Below are 19,062 nucleotides of genomic sequence, written 5' to 3'. Positions count from 1 at the left end.
AGATAATTTAATTTTCATCATATAAAAGAAATCTTGCTGTGCGTAGTTCTGGTCTGGCAACCTTATAGTAAAAACATCATTTTTCTTCGATAATAGTCTCATGTTCTCGTGTTAACCGTGGTACTTATTGTTGTTTTACTATTAACAAAAATCCACTGCAGAATTATGATGTTGAACAATCATTGCGTACTATAACTGCTTAATAGAAAGCCAGATACAGAACAATTGGAACATAATACATTTTGTTTTGTTGAAAATTAATGATCTAAAGAAAGGCATAAAAGAGACGAGAAGTGAAACTAGGGTCGTGGGTTCGAGCCCCACGTTGGGCGCCAGATTCACTTTGCGTCTCTTTTTTCTTTTTTATTTTGTTTTATTTTATTATTATTATTATTATTCGCGTAACAACTCATATATTAAATGAAATATGTTACTACGAAAAGAGACCCGAAATACCTTTTAGTGATGCTGTGCTATGCCTTTCTTTAGATCATTAATTTTGTAATGATTTTTGGTACATCGCTTTCTTTTCCATTTTCAGTGTAGCTTGCCCGGTTATCACCCATCTAGCCAACAGATTTTACCATGTGCATGACAGCTGGACTTGGGCATATTGCTCAATAAATACTTCATTTAGTATTAGTATTATTTTTAATGATCTGTCCTACATGACTACAGTGTAGTTTCCGCGTTGATTGACTTGACTCGCGTATCGCGTAATTAATACTCAAGGACATGTACCAAGTACACGGTCTTCAATTGAAGCATCGATACATACAAGGCGTAGGTTACATGGAACGGGTTTGTTTTTGATTGAATTCTACTCCAGTGTCGTTCTCAGATCACAATTGGCAGTAAGCGTTACATCACATAATCGTTTCGTACTACAAAGTCAATTTTTGGCCAGTAAAGACTCTCTCTCAGGGTTCCTTAATTCTAACACAATTACCTCTGTTACATTACTATATGAGATTGCATCATTAATTGTACTTACTTACTACAAATGAAAAATGATTCAAGAAACTAATCATTATTTTATCAACAAAAAGATTATTCATTGCTTGATGAGCATATAGTATTTTAATGACACTAATTGTCTGTAAACAAAGTCTTCCATTTGCATGCTATTGCTCAGTTTACTGATTCTACTTTCATGCTATGCTTACTTATTTATGTCTTGCTTCATCAAAATTTTAACTACACACAAATTCTTTCTTAAAACTAACATACTTATACTCTAAAACACAACTGAAATCTTCTTATAACTACTATTTACATCTGACATGTCACTGAATAAATAGTTTTACTATTCCATTCTAACATCTTTCAAATCTCTCTAGCCACTACTTCCCTCCTCGACCAAGGGATGGAGTAAGTTGCGAGACAGTATGTTTTGTGGGGCATCACCTCTATGTGATAGTGGTACCCTTTGACTATTCCTGGTCGGTCGGTAAATACCATGGTATATTCCGATAACAGCTGCGTCAACTGTTGCGCCGGAGATCATCACCGTCAGTTTTTCGTGTGTGTGCCGTCGTGTTTGTGATTCAGTGTTTTTCGCCGCCCACACTCCTGCCTTCACGTGTATCGACTAAATCATCAGTATATGTGCACAGTGCCGACAGTTTTTCATGCTTTTCGTCGAGTGTGAGCGGCTTCATGTTTTTTAATTATTGAATCTACTTTTTCTTAACCGACATTGTGTTACTTTTCTATCTTAATTGATTTTCTCTTTTATTGTACTGCTTGTGGCTGAAGAGCGGAGTAACATTTTCCGCTGCCAGCCCACCTTGTATGAGGTGCAAAATAACGATAAAGGAAAAAAATTACACAGTTGTTAAATCGCTTAATGCTGTTACAATGGCAGATTATCAAGATTTATGTGAGTATGAACGTGGTGTTATAGTCGGCTCACATGCGATGGGACACAGCATCTCAGAGATAGCAATGAAGAGGGGATTTTCTCGTACGACCATTTCAAGAGGGTACCATGAATATCTATATATGCTCTACCATCTGGTGGGCAAAATGTATAAGACAGGCGAAATACCCTCAGAATTCAAGAAGAAAATAATAATTCCAATCCCGAAGAAAGCAAGTGTTGACAGATGTGAAAATTACTGAACTATCAGTTTAATAAGTCACAGCTGCAAAATACTAACGCGAATTCTTTACAGACGAATGGAAAAACTGGTAGAAGCCGACCTCGGGGCAGATCAGTTTGGGTTCCGTAGAAATATTGGAACACGTGAGGCGATACTGACCCTACGACATATCTTAAAAGCCAGATTAAGAAAAGGCAAACCTACGTTTCTAGCATTTGTAGACTTAGAGAAAGCTTACGACAATATTGACTAGAATACTCTCTTTCAAATTCAAAAGGTGGCAGGGGTAAAACAGAGGGAACGAGTGGCTATCTACAATTTATGCAGAAACCAGAAGGCAGTTATAGGAGTCGAGAGGCATGAAAAGGAAGTAGTAGTTGGGAAGGGTGTGAGACAGGGTTTTAGCCTATCCCCAATCTTATTCAATCTGTATATTGAGCAAGCAGTAAAGCAAACAAAAGAAAAATTCGGAGTAGGTATTAAAATCCATGGAGAAGAAATAAATACTTTAAGGTTCGCTGCTGACATTTTAATTCTGTCAGAGACAGCAAAGGACTTGGAAGAGCAGTTGAACGCAGTGGAAAGTGTCTTGGAAGGACGATATAAGATGAACATCAACAAAAGCAAAACGAGGATAATGGAATATATTCGAGTTAACTCGGGTGATGCTGAGGGAATTAGATTAGGAAATGAGACACTTAAAGTAGTAAAGGAGTTTTGCTATTTGGGGAGCAAAATAACTGATGATGGTCGAAGTAGAGAGGATACAAAATGCAGACTGGCAATGGCAAGGAAAGCTTTTCTAAGAAGAGAAATTTGTTGACATCGAGTATGGATTTAAATGTCAGCAAGTCGTTTCTGAAAGTATTTGTATGGAGTGTAGCCATGTATGGAAGTGAAACATGGACGATAAATAGTTTGGACAAGAAGAGAATAGAAGCTTTCGAAATGTGATGCTACAGAAGAATGCTGAAGATTAGATGGGTAGATCACATAACTAATGAGAAGTTATTGAATAGAATTGGGGAGAAGAGGAGCTTGTGGCACAACTTGACTAGAAGAAGGGATCGGTTGGTAGGACATGTTCTGAGGCATCAAGGAATCACCAATTTAGTATTGGAGGGCAGCGTGGAGGCTAAAAATCGTAGAGATGAATACACTAAACAGATTCAGAAGGATGTAGATTGGAGTAGGTACTGGGAGATGAAGAAGCTTGCACAAGATAGAGTAGCATGGAGAGCTGCATCAAATCAGTCTCAGGACTGAAGACCACAACAACAACAACAACATCAACAACACCATTATTATCAGGAATCCACTAAAACATGAAAAGGATCGTACAACGTGACACAAGTGCAACCCTTCCGCAAATTGCTGCAGATTTCAATGCTGCACCACCAATAAGTCTCAGCGTGTGGACCATTCAACGAAACATCATCAACATGAGCTTTCGGAGCTGAATGTCCACTCGTGTACCCTTGATGACTTCACAACAGAAAGCTTTATGCCTCCCCTGGGTCCATCAACATCAACATCGGACTGTTGATGGCTGGAAACACGTCGTCTGGTCGGCTGAGTCACGTTTGTAATCGTATCGAGCGGATGAACGTGTACGGGTATGGAGACAGCCTCACGAATCCGTGGGCCCTGCATGTCAGCAGGGGACTGTTCAAGGTGGTAGAGGCTCTCTAATGGTGTGGGGCGTGTGCAGTTACAGTAATATGGGACCACTAATACGTCTACGTCACACATACGTAAGCATCCTGTCTGATCAACTGCATCCATTCATATCCATTGTGCATTCCGACGGACTTGGGCAATTCCAGCACGACAATGCGACACCCCACACGTCCAAAATTGCTACGGAGTGGCTCTAGGAACACTCTTCTGAGTTTAAACACTTTCGCTGGCCACCAAGCTCCACAGACATGAACATTATTGAGCATATTGTCTCTGGGATGCCTTGCAACGTGTTGTTCAGGAGAGATCTCCACCCTCTCGTACTCTTACGGATTTATGGACAGCCCTGCAGGCTTCATGGTGTCAGTTCCCTCCAGCACTATTTCAGACATTAGTCGAGTCCATTCGAAGTCGTGTTGCGGCACTTCTGCGTGCTCGAGGGGGCCCTAAACAATATTAGGCAGGTGTACCACTTTCTTTGGCTCTTCAGTGTACTTACTAGTAGTTTTTTAACTGAGGTTTCGCCCGCGGACAACTACGTCATATATATGCCAGAAGTGCACTGACAGAAAAATATTTCAATACAAAATATAATGTAGAGTAATGAAATTTCGGAAATACATTTGACTAGGTAGTTTATTTGAGTGATTAACATTGCGAGTGCACCGGTTAATGTAAGCGCGAGATAAGCCATTACAAATGTGAAGTTCTGGTACATTAATAACCAGTGCAATCCCCAGAATTCTGGATGCAACGATGCAGATGTGTATGCATTGTGTTTTACAGGTACCAGATGCCAGTTTGCGGGATGAAGTTCCAAGCCTGTTGCATTTAGCCAGTCAGTATAGTGACAGTTAATGCTGGTTTTAGATGACGCTGGAATTGTTGCCCGAGGACCTCCAATATGTGGCCGACTGCAGAAAGATCTGGTAGTTGCACATGCCAAAGCAACATGTCGACACTCTGTACAGCATGTTGGGATACAACATCTGTATGTGGGCGAGCGTCATCCAGCTGGAAAACAGCCCCTGGAATGCCGTTCCTGAATGGCAGCACAACAGGTCGAATCACCAGATTGACGTACAAATTTGCAGTTATGGTGCTTGGATTAGCCACGAGAGTGTTCCTCCTGTCGTTAAAGTCACATACCAGACCAGAACTCCTGGGCCCGTGTGTCTGGTTGGTTGGTTGCAGACAGGTTGGTTGCAGGCCCTCAACTGGCCACCTCCTAACCAACAGCTAATCAAGACTGACGCAGAAAGAGGTTTCACCGGAAAACACAATACACCTCCAGCCTGCCCACCAATGCGCCATCGCTTGACACCACTGAAGTCGTAAACGGTAGCAATAGGGGTCAGTGGAATGCGCGCTACAGAGCCTGTGGTTAGGAGCTGTCTTTGAAGTTGCGGTTGTTGTTGGGTTGTTTTTGGGGAAGGAGACCTGACAGCGAGGTCATCGGTCTCATCGGATTAGAGGAGGATGGGGAAGGAAGTCGGCCGTGCCTTTTCAAGGGAACCATCCCGGCATTTGCCTGGATCGATTTAGGGAAATCACGGAAAACCTAAATCAGGATGGCCCGACGCGGGATTGAACCGTTGTCCTCCCGAATGCGAGTCCAGTGTCTAACCACTGGGCCACCTCGCTCGGTGTCTTTGAAGTAATCGATGTGTAATAGTATGTTGTGGCAAAGTGGTGCCAGCTGCTGCTCACATTGCTGCTGTAGATATACAGTACGATACGACAGAGCCATACTCCGAACACGATGTTCTTCCTTCTCCAGTGTGTCACATGCCCATCAGGAGTCTGGTCTTCTTGCTACCGTACAATCTCGAGACCACCGCGACCAGCAGTCATGTACAGTGGCTATATTCCTGCCAAGTCTTCCTGCAATAGCGCAGGGGGAACACCCAGCTTCTCGTAACCCCATTGCATGACCTCCTTCAAACTCGGTGAGCTGTTGATAAAGCAACCTTTGTCTCCTTAAAGGCAGTTTTGACTAACATCAACTCACTACGTCCAGTGTCAAAGGTAACTAACAAGAACGACCATTACAGCTCGTATGTAAGGCAAACCTGATTTACAACCTCATAATGGCTCTACTAGCGCTACTTTTATGAGAATGGCGCGAAATTTGAATAGACATTATCTTTCAGGTGTAGAAAAACGCCTACCGACTTCCGTGTATCTCGCACAGCTCCTTCCTGGTGTTAGGATTTTTTTCCTCAGTGTAGGCACGACAGCAGACCGAATATTGTAGAGAAATAATTGTGCAGTTGTCCTAGGATTAATGATCAATATTCAGGGATACGACAGGAACGATGCTTCGAAGCAAAATTGTCCATTAAACATGGACTCTAAATTGCATACCTGGACAGTTAGGAGCACTTCATCCTCGCTATTGTCCAATACATCTCTTCTGCAGAACAGGTGCTCGTATCTCTGAAAATATTCAGTTTAAAGCTCGTGTTTACTGGATTTCTTTGCTTTTTTTGGACCATGCTACCTCCTCCCATAGTACGGAAAGCAGAGAGCTTCCACTAGAAGAGATTTGTTTCACAATGCCGAACATGAGCAAGTGCTCATAGCTCTTAAGTTATGCGTTTTAGAGGGCGCGTTTACTAGACTTTTTTACCTCGAATTTCTGTCATTCCCCTGAATACTGACCATTCTTCCAGAGCTACCCTGTTTATCAGTGGACACATACTCCTTAGCAACATTACAAATGCGAAAGTAACTTCATCTCTTACGTTTCACGAGTAAACCATTGAGCCGATTTTTATGAAACTTGGTATGGATGTAGCGTGGACCCTGGGTAGCTTGAAACCAGGGGGAGAACATGGGCTACTTTAGAACGTAAAGCAAAAATGTCGGCTCCTAAGACGATGAAGCTGGGATGCACGTGACGCTTGCGCAGAGGTCAGCGACTGGGATTGGTTATACATTATTCCGTGACAGTGCGAATCCAATAATAACTTGTTCGTTCGCGCAGTTTCTGAAATTTTAAAAAGAATTGGTACACCACCTGGCGAAACTGAACAGGTGTTACACCAAAACATCGTTGAGATACAATAATAATAAAATCCGACATTAAACCAGTGAACCACATTTATAACTATTACAGTATATGCCGGATTACATGCTAGGTGGGACCGAGTGGTAACCGAGTACGCTGAATTCACGTACTTCGAGGTCCAATATTGGATGTACATACATACAAATTATATTCATTTGGGAACAGAGTCTAAAGAAAACAATGAAATTTAGAAGAAAATAAAATGTTCAGCAACGAAAAAAATTATATTACAGTACAGTACTATGCACTGCCAAAGTTACGGTAATGTATAAGGCTACATTAAATCTAACAATGTTCTCTGACGAATCAATTTTTGTCTTGTCACGCATAAATTCGTCGTAGGAGGCTGGTAATTTTTTTATTCCCTGTTTCGTTGGAGGAATGCACATTTCTATTGAGTCTACTTTTTCTAAGATCTGTAACTGCTTTTCAATTGCACTGAGACCTTCTGTCAAGTTTATGACTGCCAACTCATCTGACTGAACTCGGTCTAGACAATGAGATTGCTCTTGCTCACGCATTTCTATAAGCTCATCCTGAATGTATGAATCAAGCGCTTCTTCAACGTCATCCCCATCCACTTCTACATTTTGTTGTGTGGCATGATCGACCACTTCACCACTCACATTATCAATTTGACAAAGATGTGGTACTAATTCGCCTGGTACTAATTCGTTTGTGAAAAAATGGACAAAGCTTTTTCCAAACGCCATTTAAAGGTTTTTGTGAAACTTCATTTCAAGATTATCCAATGTCTTCATGGCATCTAAAACAATGAATTGCTTCCAAATGTCTTTAACGGAGAGCTCGTTGTTTTGTCTCATAGCTTGATGTAGATGTGCAAACAATCGTCTCTTGTAGTAAGCTTTAAATGTTTAAAAGTCTTCCTGCCCCATCGGTTGAAGCAAGCTGGTTGTGTTCGGTGCCAAAAATACAACATTTACATGTCGGTCGAGATTAATTAGAACAGGAGGATGATATGGTGCGTTCTCGATTAATAGCGTCACTTTAAGTGGGATTTCTTTCAATTTGCAATAACGTTCGACTTCAGGTGTGAAAAGATGCCCAAACCAGTCCTCAAAAATGGAAGCTCTCACCCAAGCTTCAGCATTCGAATTCCAAAGCACGGCAACACAGCTTTAGTTGAATTTTTTAATGCTCTTGGATTTCCTGAGCGATAAACTAAGAGAGATTTTAATTTACAATCACCAGCTGCATTCGCGCCAGTATCACTGCCAATCGATCTTTGGCGCCTGTAAATGTTTTCACTTCACGCGCGATAAAACTTCTTTTAGGCAGTTCTTTTAGAACAAACCAGTTTCATCTACGTTGAATGTAGTTTGACTGGTATAGCCACCTTCTTCTATCATTGCTTTGAATTTCTCTGCATGGAGCAACGCAGTCTATTCGCCAGCACTTGCTGCCCCTCCACGTTCTGGCATGATTAGCCAATTTCAACGACTTTTCAATCCGTTAAACCAACCATTGCTACTTTTGAACAGTTCGTCTTTGACCGCCTCCCCAATTTCATTGTTCAGTCTCTTAAAAATCAGCTCAAGTTGTGACCACAGTACATTCTGATGAACAGCGTAATTTTTGTGAGACCTTAACTTTTCCCGGCGAATTGAATGTTCGAACAACTCACGGGTTTGCTGCCGGGTGACGTCGTCGGCCACCGCCGATATTTCGACAGGACCACACCCTACCATTCTCAAGACACAAATGCAAGGAGGAAGAAATGTGCAAGGAAATTTAATACCTCGGTTCACAGAGGAGAAACAAGGAAGATACCACACACAAAACAAGTGTCAACACAAACAAAGATGACCAACACCAGAAATATCGATAGTGACTAATCAACAGGTGAGGTGGCACTAATTCTGTCCCTCTGTTTTTTGATGAGAGACAGAGCCGGATTCCAAGCAGCATTTAAACAAAATTTACCATCTCTGTTAATAAGGTTGCTTGATAGTTTAATTTCAACAGCTTCCTTAATAACACTGTCCCAATAGCTGGACGTGCAAGCCAGAATCTCCGTGTTGTTGTATTCCATACGATGACTGGTGTCAAGGCAGTGTTCTGCAATAGCGGATTTGCTCGCCTGTTGTAAGCGTGTGTGACGCTTATGTTCATTACACCAGTCTTCCACAGTCCTGATTGTCTGACCAATATATGACATGCCACAACTGCAAGAAATACGATAGACCCCAGCCTTACGCAAACCAAGATCATCTTTTACGGACGCCAACAGGGCCTTAATCTTAGAAGGCGGTCGAAAAACACATTTCAAATCATATTTCCACAAAATACGGCCACTCCTGTTGGAAATGCACCCTGCGTAAGGCAAAAAGGCCGTAGACTTAGGTGCCACTTCTTTGCTATCGTCACTCACCCGTTGCACAGAAGGCTGATAGCGAAACGCACGTTTGAACTGCCTCTCACTATAACCATTCTCACGAAAGGTGACTTCGAAATGCGATAGCTCAGCTGCCAAACTTTCAGGGTCTGAAACTTCCTGGCAGATTAAAACTGTGTGCCCGACCGAGACTCGAAGTCGGGACCTTTGCCTTTCGCGGGCAAGCGCTCTACCAACTGAGCTACCGAAGCACGACTCACGCCCGGTACTCACAGCTTTACTTCTGCCAGTACCTCGTCTCCTACCTTCCAAACTTTACAGAAGCTCTCCTGCGCAGGAGAGCTTCTGTAAAGTTTGGAAGGTAGGAGACGAGGTACTGGCAGAAGTAAAGCTGTGAGTACCGGGCGTGAGTCGTGCTTCGGTAGCTCAGTTGGTAGAGCGCTTGCCCGCGAAAGGCAATGGTCCCGAGTTCGAGTCTCGGTCGGGCACACAGTTTTAATCTGCCAGGAAGTTTCATATCAGCGCACACTCCGCTGCAGAGTGAAAATCTCATTCTGGTTTCAGGGTCTGAGATAACGTGGACCCTGTGAACCAAGGCACGAAGTACTCCTTCACGCTGAACTGGATGGTGACAACTGTCAGCTCGCAGATACAAGTCAGTGTGAGTAGGCTTCCTATAAACAGAATGTCCCAACGTACCATCAGTCTTTCTTTTGACCAACACATCAAGGAAGGGCAGGCATCCATTCTTTTCCACCTCCAATAGTGAACTGAATATTAGTGTGGATTGAATTCAGGTGTTCCAAAAACCGATTTAAATTCTCACTACCACGACGTCAACCGGCAGCAAACCCGTAAGTTGTTCGAGCGTAATTTTTCACTCTTACTTAATTACCACACCATAATTTTAATATTGATTCCATCTGAATCATAATAGTGTGACGTTTACGAATGATACTCGAATTCAAATATCGAGCACTTTTCATAGCTTCGAGAATTTTTTATTTATCTGTTATAATTACTCTGACTGTTGATTACGGTTCAAAAAATGGTTCAAATGGCTCTGAGCACTATGGGACTTAACATCTATGGTCATCAGTCCCCCAGAACTTAGAACTACTTAAACCTAACTAACCTAAGGATATCACACAACACCCAGTCATCACGAGGCAGAGAAAATCCCCGACCCCGCCGGGAATCGAACACGGGAACCCGGGCGTGGGAAGCGAGAACGCTACCGCACGACCACGAGCTGGGGACTGTTGATTACGGTAGATGAAACTTCTTCGCGAATTCAAACATTCTTTTTGTCGAAGTTTTTGATAGTATTAAGTTTACATTCCTATGATAATGATTTATTTTCCTATTTGACGAATCAGTTCAATCAGTTCTGCTTCGTTCGGATGGCACAGAATCTATCAATCAGCCTGCTCCATCGATGAAACCATTCCGCACGAAACTCGTCAGAACCTGTCGAAAGCCGAACACAGCGTGGGTGGCTTGGGGAATAGAGAGGTGCGCAGCGCTCAAACAGAAAACTCGCATAACTCCGGATTAGCATAAAACGGGGGAGCGCAAGTCGGGGTATTGCTATTTTACAATATGTCTCGTAAATGTAAGTCTGATTCAGCGCATAGCTCTGACAGAGCTCGAACCCAACAAACCCTGGAGCAATTTCAGATCCGGAGGGAGTTAGAAGCAGAACGTCACGTGGCCTGAGCTACAGAGAAACTGGAACAGGTACAAGCCCGTCGCATTTTAGATGCTGTGCGCCACGCGTTTCTTATACACTACTGGCCATTAAAATTGCTACACCACGCAGATGACGTGCTACAGACGCGAAATTTAACCGACAGGAAGAAGATGCTGTGATGTGCAAATGATTGGCTTTTGAGAGCATTCACACAAGGTTGGCAGCGGTGGGGAAACCTTCAACGTGCTGACATGACGAAAGTTTCCAACCGATTTCTCATACACAAACAGCAGTTGACCGGCGTTGCCTGGTGAAACGTTGTTGTGATGCCTCTTGTAAGGAGGAGAAATGCGTACCATCACGTCTCCGACTTTGATAAAGGTCGGATTGTAGCGGTTTATTGTTGCGGTTTATCGTATCGCGACATTGCTGCCCGCGTTGGTCGAGATCCAATGACTGTTAGCAGAATATGGAATCGGTGGGTTCAGGAGGCTAATACGGAACGCCGTGCTGGATCCCACCGGGCTCGTATCACTAGCAGTCGAGATGACAGGCATCTTATCCGCATGGCAGTAACGGATTGTGCAGCCACGTCTCGATCCCTGAGTCAACAGATGGCGACGTTTGCAAGACAACAACCATCTGCACGAACAGTTCGATGACGTTTACAGCAGCATGGACTATCAGCTCGGAGACCATGGCTGTGGTTACCCTTGACGCTGCATCAGAGACAGGAGCGCCTGCGATGGTGTACTCAACGACGAACCTGGGTGCACGAATGGCAAAACGTAATTTTTCGGATGAATCCAGGTTCTGTTTACAGCATCATGATGGTCGCATCGGTGTTTGGCGACATCGCGGTGAACGTACATTGGAAGCGTGTATTCGTCATCGCCATACTGGCGTGTCACCCGGCGTGATGGTATGGGGTGCCGTTGGTTACACGTCTCGGTCGCCTCTTGTTCGCATTGACGGCCTTTGAACAGTGGACGTTACATTTCAGATGTGTTACGACCCGTGACTCTACCCTTCATTCGATCCCTGTGAAACCCTACATGTCAGCTGGATAATGCACGACCGCATGTTGCAGGTCCTGTACGGGCTCTTCTGGATACAGAAAATGTTCGACTGCTGCCCTGGACAGCACATTCTCCAGATGTCTCACCAACTGAAAACGTCTGGTCAATAGTGACCGAGCAACTGGCTCGTCACAATACGCCAGTCATTACTCTTGATGAACTGTGGTATCGTGTCGAAGCTGCATGGCCAGCTGTACCTGTACACTCCATCCAAGCTCTGTTTGACTCAATGCCCAGGCGTATCAAGGCCGTTATTTCGGCCAGAGGTGGTTGTTCTGTGTACTGATTTCTCAGGATCTATGCACCCAAATTGCGTGAAAATGTAATCACATGTCAGTTCTAGTATAATATATTTGTCCAATGAATACCCGTTTGTCATCTGCATTTCTTCTTGGTGTAGCAATTGTGATGGCCAGTAGTGTAGCTTCTGATACGCTCGAAGACGCAGAACGACGACGGCATTTAAAATCCTTGGACACTACAGTCACATACCGCTTTGCAATAGTAAGCACATTTCGCATCTGTATTTTTTTTTAACTTTGCTGGAGTGGAAATACGTAAGAGTCTTTAATTTTCTTTCCCTGAGGCAGGCGAGCTGATGTGTTGGCAAAAGCCTGGGTGCGATTGGCCCTTTGAATACTGGCCAGCTTAGAATCCCTCGTTCAGCTGCTGGTTCACACCACTACTCGGCCACATACCAGCCAGGTTCCGTTCCGCGAAAGTTAACACTAGTCTTAGAAGTTACAGCACAGCGACCGTATGTCCGCGTTAGTATTTCTGGCGTGACTAATCAACACATATTGTGAGTTGATGCAAACACGCAATACCACCACACTCTTTCATACCGGATGTAGCCGGACAATCAGATAGGTAGGCGCTGTGCCGTGAATGTCTGAACCAGCGAGTGGCGAAACAGCAAATACAGTGCTACCATCCTCTGCTCAGTTTATTGACATACACTAAGCGATGATGGAGAAATTTTGGCATGTTTCCCCTGCATTTTGGCTTATTCAGAGAAATTCTTGTTCGTCATTGCGGCGACAGTTGTGAATCGTCCCCTACAAGCCGACGGCATCTGGGAGCGGACATGAATGTAGAGAAGACACGTGGTGGCAACGTGTGACCGTGGGGTCATAAAGGGGAGGCGAGGGCACCTGGCTGCATCCTGGCGCGATTTTTATGAGTACTTTGAGTAAAGATCGCTTTTTAGAGTTAGCACTGCCTTCGCTCTGACCAACTCACTATTTGCGAGATCTCTACCCGAAACCTGTGTTGCTTCTTCAGTTATTTTCTTTATTTGGGTCTTCGATTCGTTGTTATCTTGCATTTGTGAACTGCACAGATTTGGAAAGACAATCGTTGTTCCTTAGCGATCTTTCATATCGCTTGAGGCATTGACCAGTTATTAACAGCACATTCTCCATGAACTTGACTCAAATAATAATTTATTGCACTTTTACGCACATCAACGTACATTTTGTAGTGGACTTTAAATTCTCAAACACATTTTATCAAAGCATACAATTTCCTTTGTGCTCCAAATAAACAGTCATTTGCGATATAAACATGTGCATTAACGTTCAATTTTGGTACAAATATTTAACTGCACATCATCCATTTGTGACACTAATTTGAGAAAATTAAGTAAGGACTGAACTAAGATTAAAGTCCTTCTTTTCCTACAACGGTTCAGATCAGGCGCCCCCAATAAACATATAAATACGATCCATTCCTTTTGCGTAATCGAAGTGATGTCACTGTGGCACCATAATTGGAAGTGCGGCAGGAAATGTACTTCATTTGCTTTATTAGTGATTAGTGAGAGTTTCTCTCATTTGTACCAGGGTAAGTCAGTTATTATCTGCAATTTAGTTATATTTTTGTTTATTTTGGTAGTACTGTCGTTTTACGTGGATGACGCATGCTTTGTTTATTTGTTGTTATATCTCTGCAATTTTCAAGCTGCTAGGTAAGTTTCGTTATCGCTGCCATGCTGTGAATCATGACTGCTCCGCTGTCTGCTTGCACCAAAGAAGAGCAACGTTCAGTGATACGTTTTTTGTGGTTGGAAGGCGTATCAGCGGCCAAAATTCATCTAAGACTTTCGGTACAGTGTTTTGTCACAACGGAGTGTCTACGAATGGATTGAAAAATTCCGAAGTAGTCGCACAAGTGTTGCACACGATGAAGGAGCCGGACGACCGTTTACGGCCACAAATGAAGAAACTATTGAGCATTCACGTGAAATGATTCTGTTAGACAGACGATTAACTATTAACAAAGTGGCACATCGTCTGAAAATTAGTCACGGTTCTGCCTACGAAATCATCCACAGCAGACTTGGGTTTCATAAAGTTTGTGCAAGATGGGTCCCAAAACAACTCACACACTTGCATAAAGCCCGCATCTCGTGATCGTGCGGTAGCGTTCTCGCTTCCCACGCCCGGGTTCCCGGGTTCGATTCCCGGCGGGGTCAGGGATTTTCTCTGCCTCGTGATGGCTGGGTGTTGTGTGCTGTCCTTAGGTTAGTTAGGTTTAAGTAGTTCTAAGTTCTATGGGACTGATGACCATAGATGTTAAGTCCCATAGTGCTCAGAGCCATTTGAACCATTTGAACACTTGCATAAACAAACGCACTTGGACATCTGCAAAACCCATTTGGATAGCTTTGGTAGCGAAGGGGACAACTTCTTAGGATCATTACTAGTGACGAAACATGGATCCATCATTACGAGCCGGAGAGTAAACGGCTGAGTATGGAATGGAAACATCCAAATTCGTCGCACAAGAAGAAGTTCAAGACCCAACCGAATGCAGGAAAACTGATGCTTCCGGGTTTTTGTGACGCATATTGTCCAGTAATGGAACACTATGGGGACAGGGGCACAACAATAGACAGTGTACGTTACAGTGAGATGCTTACTGCCATGGTAAAGCCTGCAATTCGAAGCAAACGCCGAGGATTGCTGTAAAAAGGTGCTGTGTTGTTGCACGACAATGCCCGTCCGCATAGTGTTGCCCACACTGCTGAAACGCTCCAAAAACTCAAATTTAAAGTACTGGATCATTCTCCATATAGTCCCGATCTTGCCTCTTCTGACTATCACTTGTTTGGTCCACTCAGAGAGGCATTAGGGGCCGTCGATTTGCCTTGGACGAAGCAGTGAAAGAAGCGGTGCATTCCTGGCCCGCAGCTCAACCGCGAACCTTCTTTTATGAGGGCTTCAGGAAGCTAGTACAACGATGGACCAAGAGTGTTGAAATGCAATGAGGCTATGTCGGAAAATAATGTTCTTGTAAGTTTCCTAGTTGATTACAATAAAATTTTATAACTACTTTGCGGATAATAATTGACTTACCCTCGTATTTACTACAGTACTGAGATCACAGAGAATTTCAGTTACTGTAATTAGCAGTTTGTCGGTTTAATGTTACACAAGGTGTGCAGTCTCTTGTGTAACGTTTCTGTCTTGAGTACGTAAGTGTGGTAGGCCGTTTGCACACTCCACTGCTGAGTGCCAGCACGTCAAGGTCACGCACGAAGGAACCGAGCAGTTAATGTTTCATGCTGTACGACAAACAGAGAGAAGTCGTGCCTTTACATGTACAGAGGGTCTGTAACTAAGATTCCAGTCTCAAAACGCTGTAGAAAGAGAACCACAGCTCAGAATGACGTTAAAATTGAACAGCTTATTATTGACGCAGGGAGGATCGTTATGGAAAAAAAAAATCAACGAAAATTTAACCAATAGATGGTGCTGTAAGAGGCAGAATATGCATATCAATAGACACGCGGCACACAGCTGTTCCTCAGTTTGCGTTCGAGACGCCCAGCGTTACTGTCTCAATGAAGGATCGCGCGCTGCTGCTAAAGCTCTTTTACAAGAACCCTGACTGTGCGCCAGTAGCCCTACAGAAGTTCTGGGCACTTAAGGATATGAAAAAATGTATTGGCCCGATGTCCGATAAGGGTCCAGACAATATGATTACAAAATTCGAAAAGACAGGTTCTTTTGAAATGCAGTGTGACACAGAGAGGAAAGCAGCTGATCCGACATCTGTCGAAAATGTGGCCACAGCATTGCACGAGCGTTCGAGTGGTGGTGTGCAAACACGCAGTGCATGGGGAATTGCCTGAATATTGGACATGCTTGCGAGAACGGTGCATAAAATCGTTCGTAACAGCCTGCATTGCTATCCATACAAAATCACCCATGTTCAGAGTTGCATCCTGCTGACCTGCCAGCAAGAGAAATATTTGCTCTTCTGTTTCTAGCTCAGATGGAAGTGGACAATAAATGACCATGAAACGTGCTGTGGAGAGACGAAGCCCATTTTCATCTGCAAGGACATGTCAATACGCAGAATTGTAGAATATGGGCAAGCACGCACGTCAGTCGGCACCACTTCATTCTGCAAAGGTGACTGTGTTGTGCAGGTTGACGGCATCGTTTATTGTAGGGCCGTATTTTTTCGAGGAGACGAGTCCTGCGCGCCCTGTTACCTTTTCTGTCACTGCAAAACTCTATGAGAGCCTTTTGTGAACTAATGTCATTCCAACCCGTAAGCAAGGTGGATGTGTGGGTAGGGTCATTTTTATGCAAGATGGCGCTCCTCCGCACATTGCACAGTCAGTTAAGCGGCTGCTGCAGAGGCATTTCTAGAACTTTCAGCCGCCATTTCCCTACAGCCTGGCCGTCCAGATCACCTCATTTAATCCGTGTGACTTCTGGCTGTGGAGTTATCTGGAAGATGTTGTATTCACTGCGTAAATTAGGAACGTAGCTGAATTGAAGGCACGCATCACGTAACGCTTTCTGAACGTGAATCGCGAGGCATTCCGGTCTCTTGTGGAACACGCTATTCTTCGATTTCAATTGTAACACGAAACGGTGCACAGCATTTTGAAAATTTTTTGCGGCTGTCTCACGACGATTAGAAGCCAATGTCAGTTTGCTTTGTTTGCGGTTTTTGGCTTCAGGACAGTCAATAACCGATTTTTCCGACCCGGTATGGTATGACCTTGCCGTGGTGAATGGGCTTACCTCACTGAGGTAGCTGAGTGGTCAGCGTGACAGACTGTCAATCCTAAGGGCCCGGGTTCGATTCCCGGGTGGATCGGAAATTTTCTTCGCTCAGGGACTGGGTGTTGTGTTGTCCTAATCATCATCATTTCATCCCCATCGACGCGCAAGTCGCCGAAGTGGCGTCAAATCGGAAGACTTGCACCCGGCGAACGGTCTACCCGACGGGAGGCCCTAGTCAAAAATGGTTCAAATGGCTCTGAGCACTATGGGACTCAACTGCTGAGGTTATAAGTCCCCTAGAACTTAGAACTACTTAAACCTAACTAACCTAAGGACATCACACACATCCATGCCCGAGGCAGGATTCGAACCTGCGACCGTAGCGGTCGCGCGGTTCCAGACTGTAGCGCCTAGAACCGCTCGGCCACTTCGGCCGGTAGGCCCTAATCACACGACATTTCATTTCAGCTCACTGACAACGCCACAACTGTTGAATGCCGAAGTTGTGTGATCTGTAGCCAACCCCATTTACATTAAGACGCTTATATCACCATCCATTGGCACAACTTTCGTTAAGTTGCATTTTCTCCATGACGTTTCCCTTACGTCAATAATATGCTGCCCAAATTTGAAGTCGTTGTGAGCAGTGGTTCTCATTATACAGTGTTTTCAAACTGGAACTTAATTATGGACACCTTGTAGGACGTGAGAGGCTTTTAGTGAGACTGCATCTGATTATGATATATTAACTGACTGAGTTAATCATCCATTAGTTATCTAGCTTACTCAACATCACTCGCGGGTAACAGATAGTATTTAACATAGAATTTGTTTCAAATGTGTTAGTACAGGGTGATTCAGAGAAACAGGAAATGTTGTAATTTGTGTTGGTAGTCCTGGGCGATTGTTAACGATGAGTCCAGTACAGAGACCAACCTACGCCTGTACTTGACGTGGATACCAGTGGTGATCCACGACGTTTTCCTGGCGTAAAATCTTTTTACAGAAACACTGGCAATTTGGAGGTTGCGCGTAGAAAATTTCGCCAACACTTCAGTTTAAAATAACACGTTCACGTCACGTCAGCGCATGCAGCGAACCTATGGATACGTAATTTTGAGGAAACAGGTTCGGCAATGAAAAAGAAACCTTTAGGCCGTGAGCGAAACGTTCGTAAACTGGACAATATCAAAGTTGTTCGAACTACTGTCATAAGAAGCCCGTAACATTCAATCTGTCGCCATGGATCGCTTTTACAGTACTTTACTTCAATGGTCGAAGAAAACTGCTGGAAGACTTACAGTAGCATCCATACAAGCTGCATACCTGCAAGTTGCAAGTTGCATACCAGCAACTTGGGATGTCATCGTTGCTGCGTCTCGACCGACACAGGTACAAATACAAGCTCTGCGATATGAGATAATCCGAGGTTAACCATCTCTACGCTGAACAGTCAGTGTTAGTGCGCTGGGATTTTTAGCTCGCCCCCAGATCGACATCCGTTTTATGTGGAGACTTCGCACGTCGTCGGCCGCGAATTAGTAGCCGGAGAAAGTTAAGTAATGCAATGAATTTCACGGTCGCATGTCGGAGGTGGATTCGACAGTAGTTTGCAAGTAGGGCATGTCAACCAAGACGTGACTATGAAATTTTTGCCTTTACTCGAATCCCATGGCATGATTTCTTTGCTATAAGTTAATAATACCTTTCCATACGGGATTTAATGAGCAAATAGTGATATCTCAGTTCACTTTGCTTAATGAACTTCATCCAACAGATCATAAAATAATACAACTGATGGAACAAAACATTATCCACAAGCAGAAGGTTACTTATCAACGAAGTGAGGCAAAACCAGCTGCCTTACAATCTCAACCCCAATGACCACCTAATGCGACGACATTTCCGTGAAATAATGCTTGAAAAGATACACGGCGACAATGAGTTTTATAACAACTCGTGGCTGTCGGACGAAGCCTATTTTCATCTTAGTTTTCATTACTGGGTACAATAAACTCCTACTCAGTTTCACCAACGTCCATTGCACAG

General features: G+C 43.8%; 1 protein-coding gene across 1 annotated transcript in view; it reads right to left on the bottom strand.

Moving 5' to 3' along the window:
* Positions 1 to 18,380, bottom strand: part of LOC126204045 (protein O-mannosyl-transferase TMTC2-like) — a 198,891-nt gene extending 180,511 nt beyond the window's left edge. Inside the window, exon 1 of the mRNA XM_049938469.1 lies at positions 18,315 to 18,380. Coding sequence (XP_049794426.1) covers positions 18,315 to 18,380 — 66 coding nt within the window. The remainder of the gene's footprint in view (positions 1 to 18,314) is intronic.
* Between the last annotated feature and the right edge of the window lie 682 nt (positions 18,381 to 19,062).

The sequence above is a fragment of the Schistocerca nitens genome, chromosome 9 (genome assembly GCF_023898315.1).
Source record: "Schistocerca nitens isolate TAMUIC-IGC-003100 chromosome 9, iqSchNite1.1, whole genome shotgun sequence".
In the NCBI taxonomy this organism is placed as follows: domain Eukaryota; kingdom Metazoa; phylum Arthropoda; class Insecta; order Orthoptera; family Acrididae; genus Schistocerca; species Schistocerca nitens.
The sequence above is the reverse complement of the archived record's forward strand: the minus strand, read 5'-3'. Positions and strand labels throughout refer to the sequence as shown.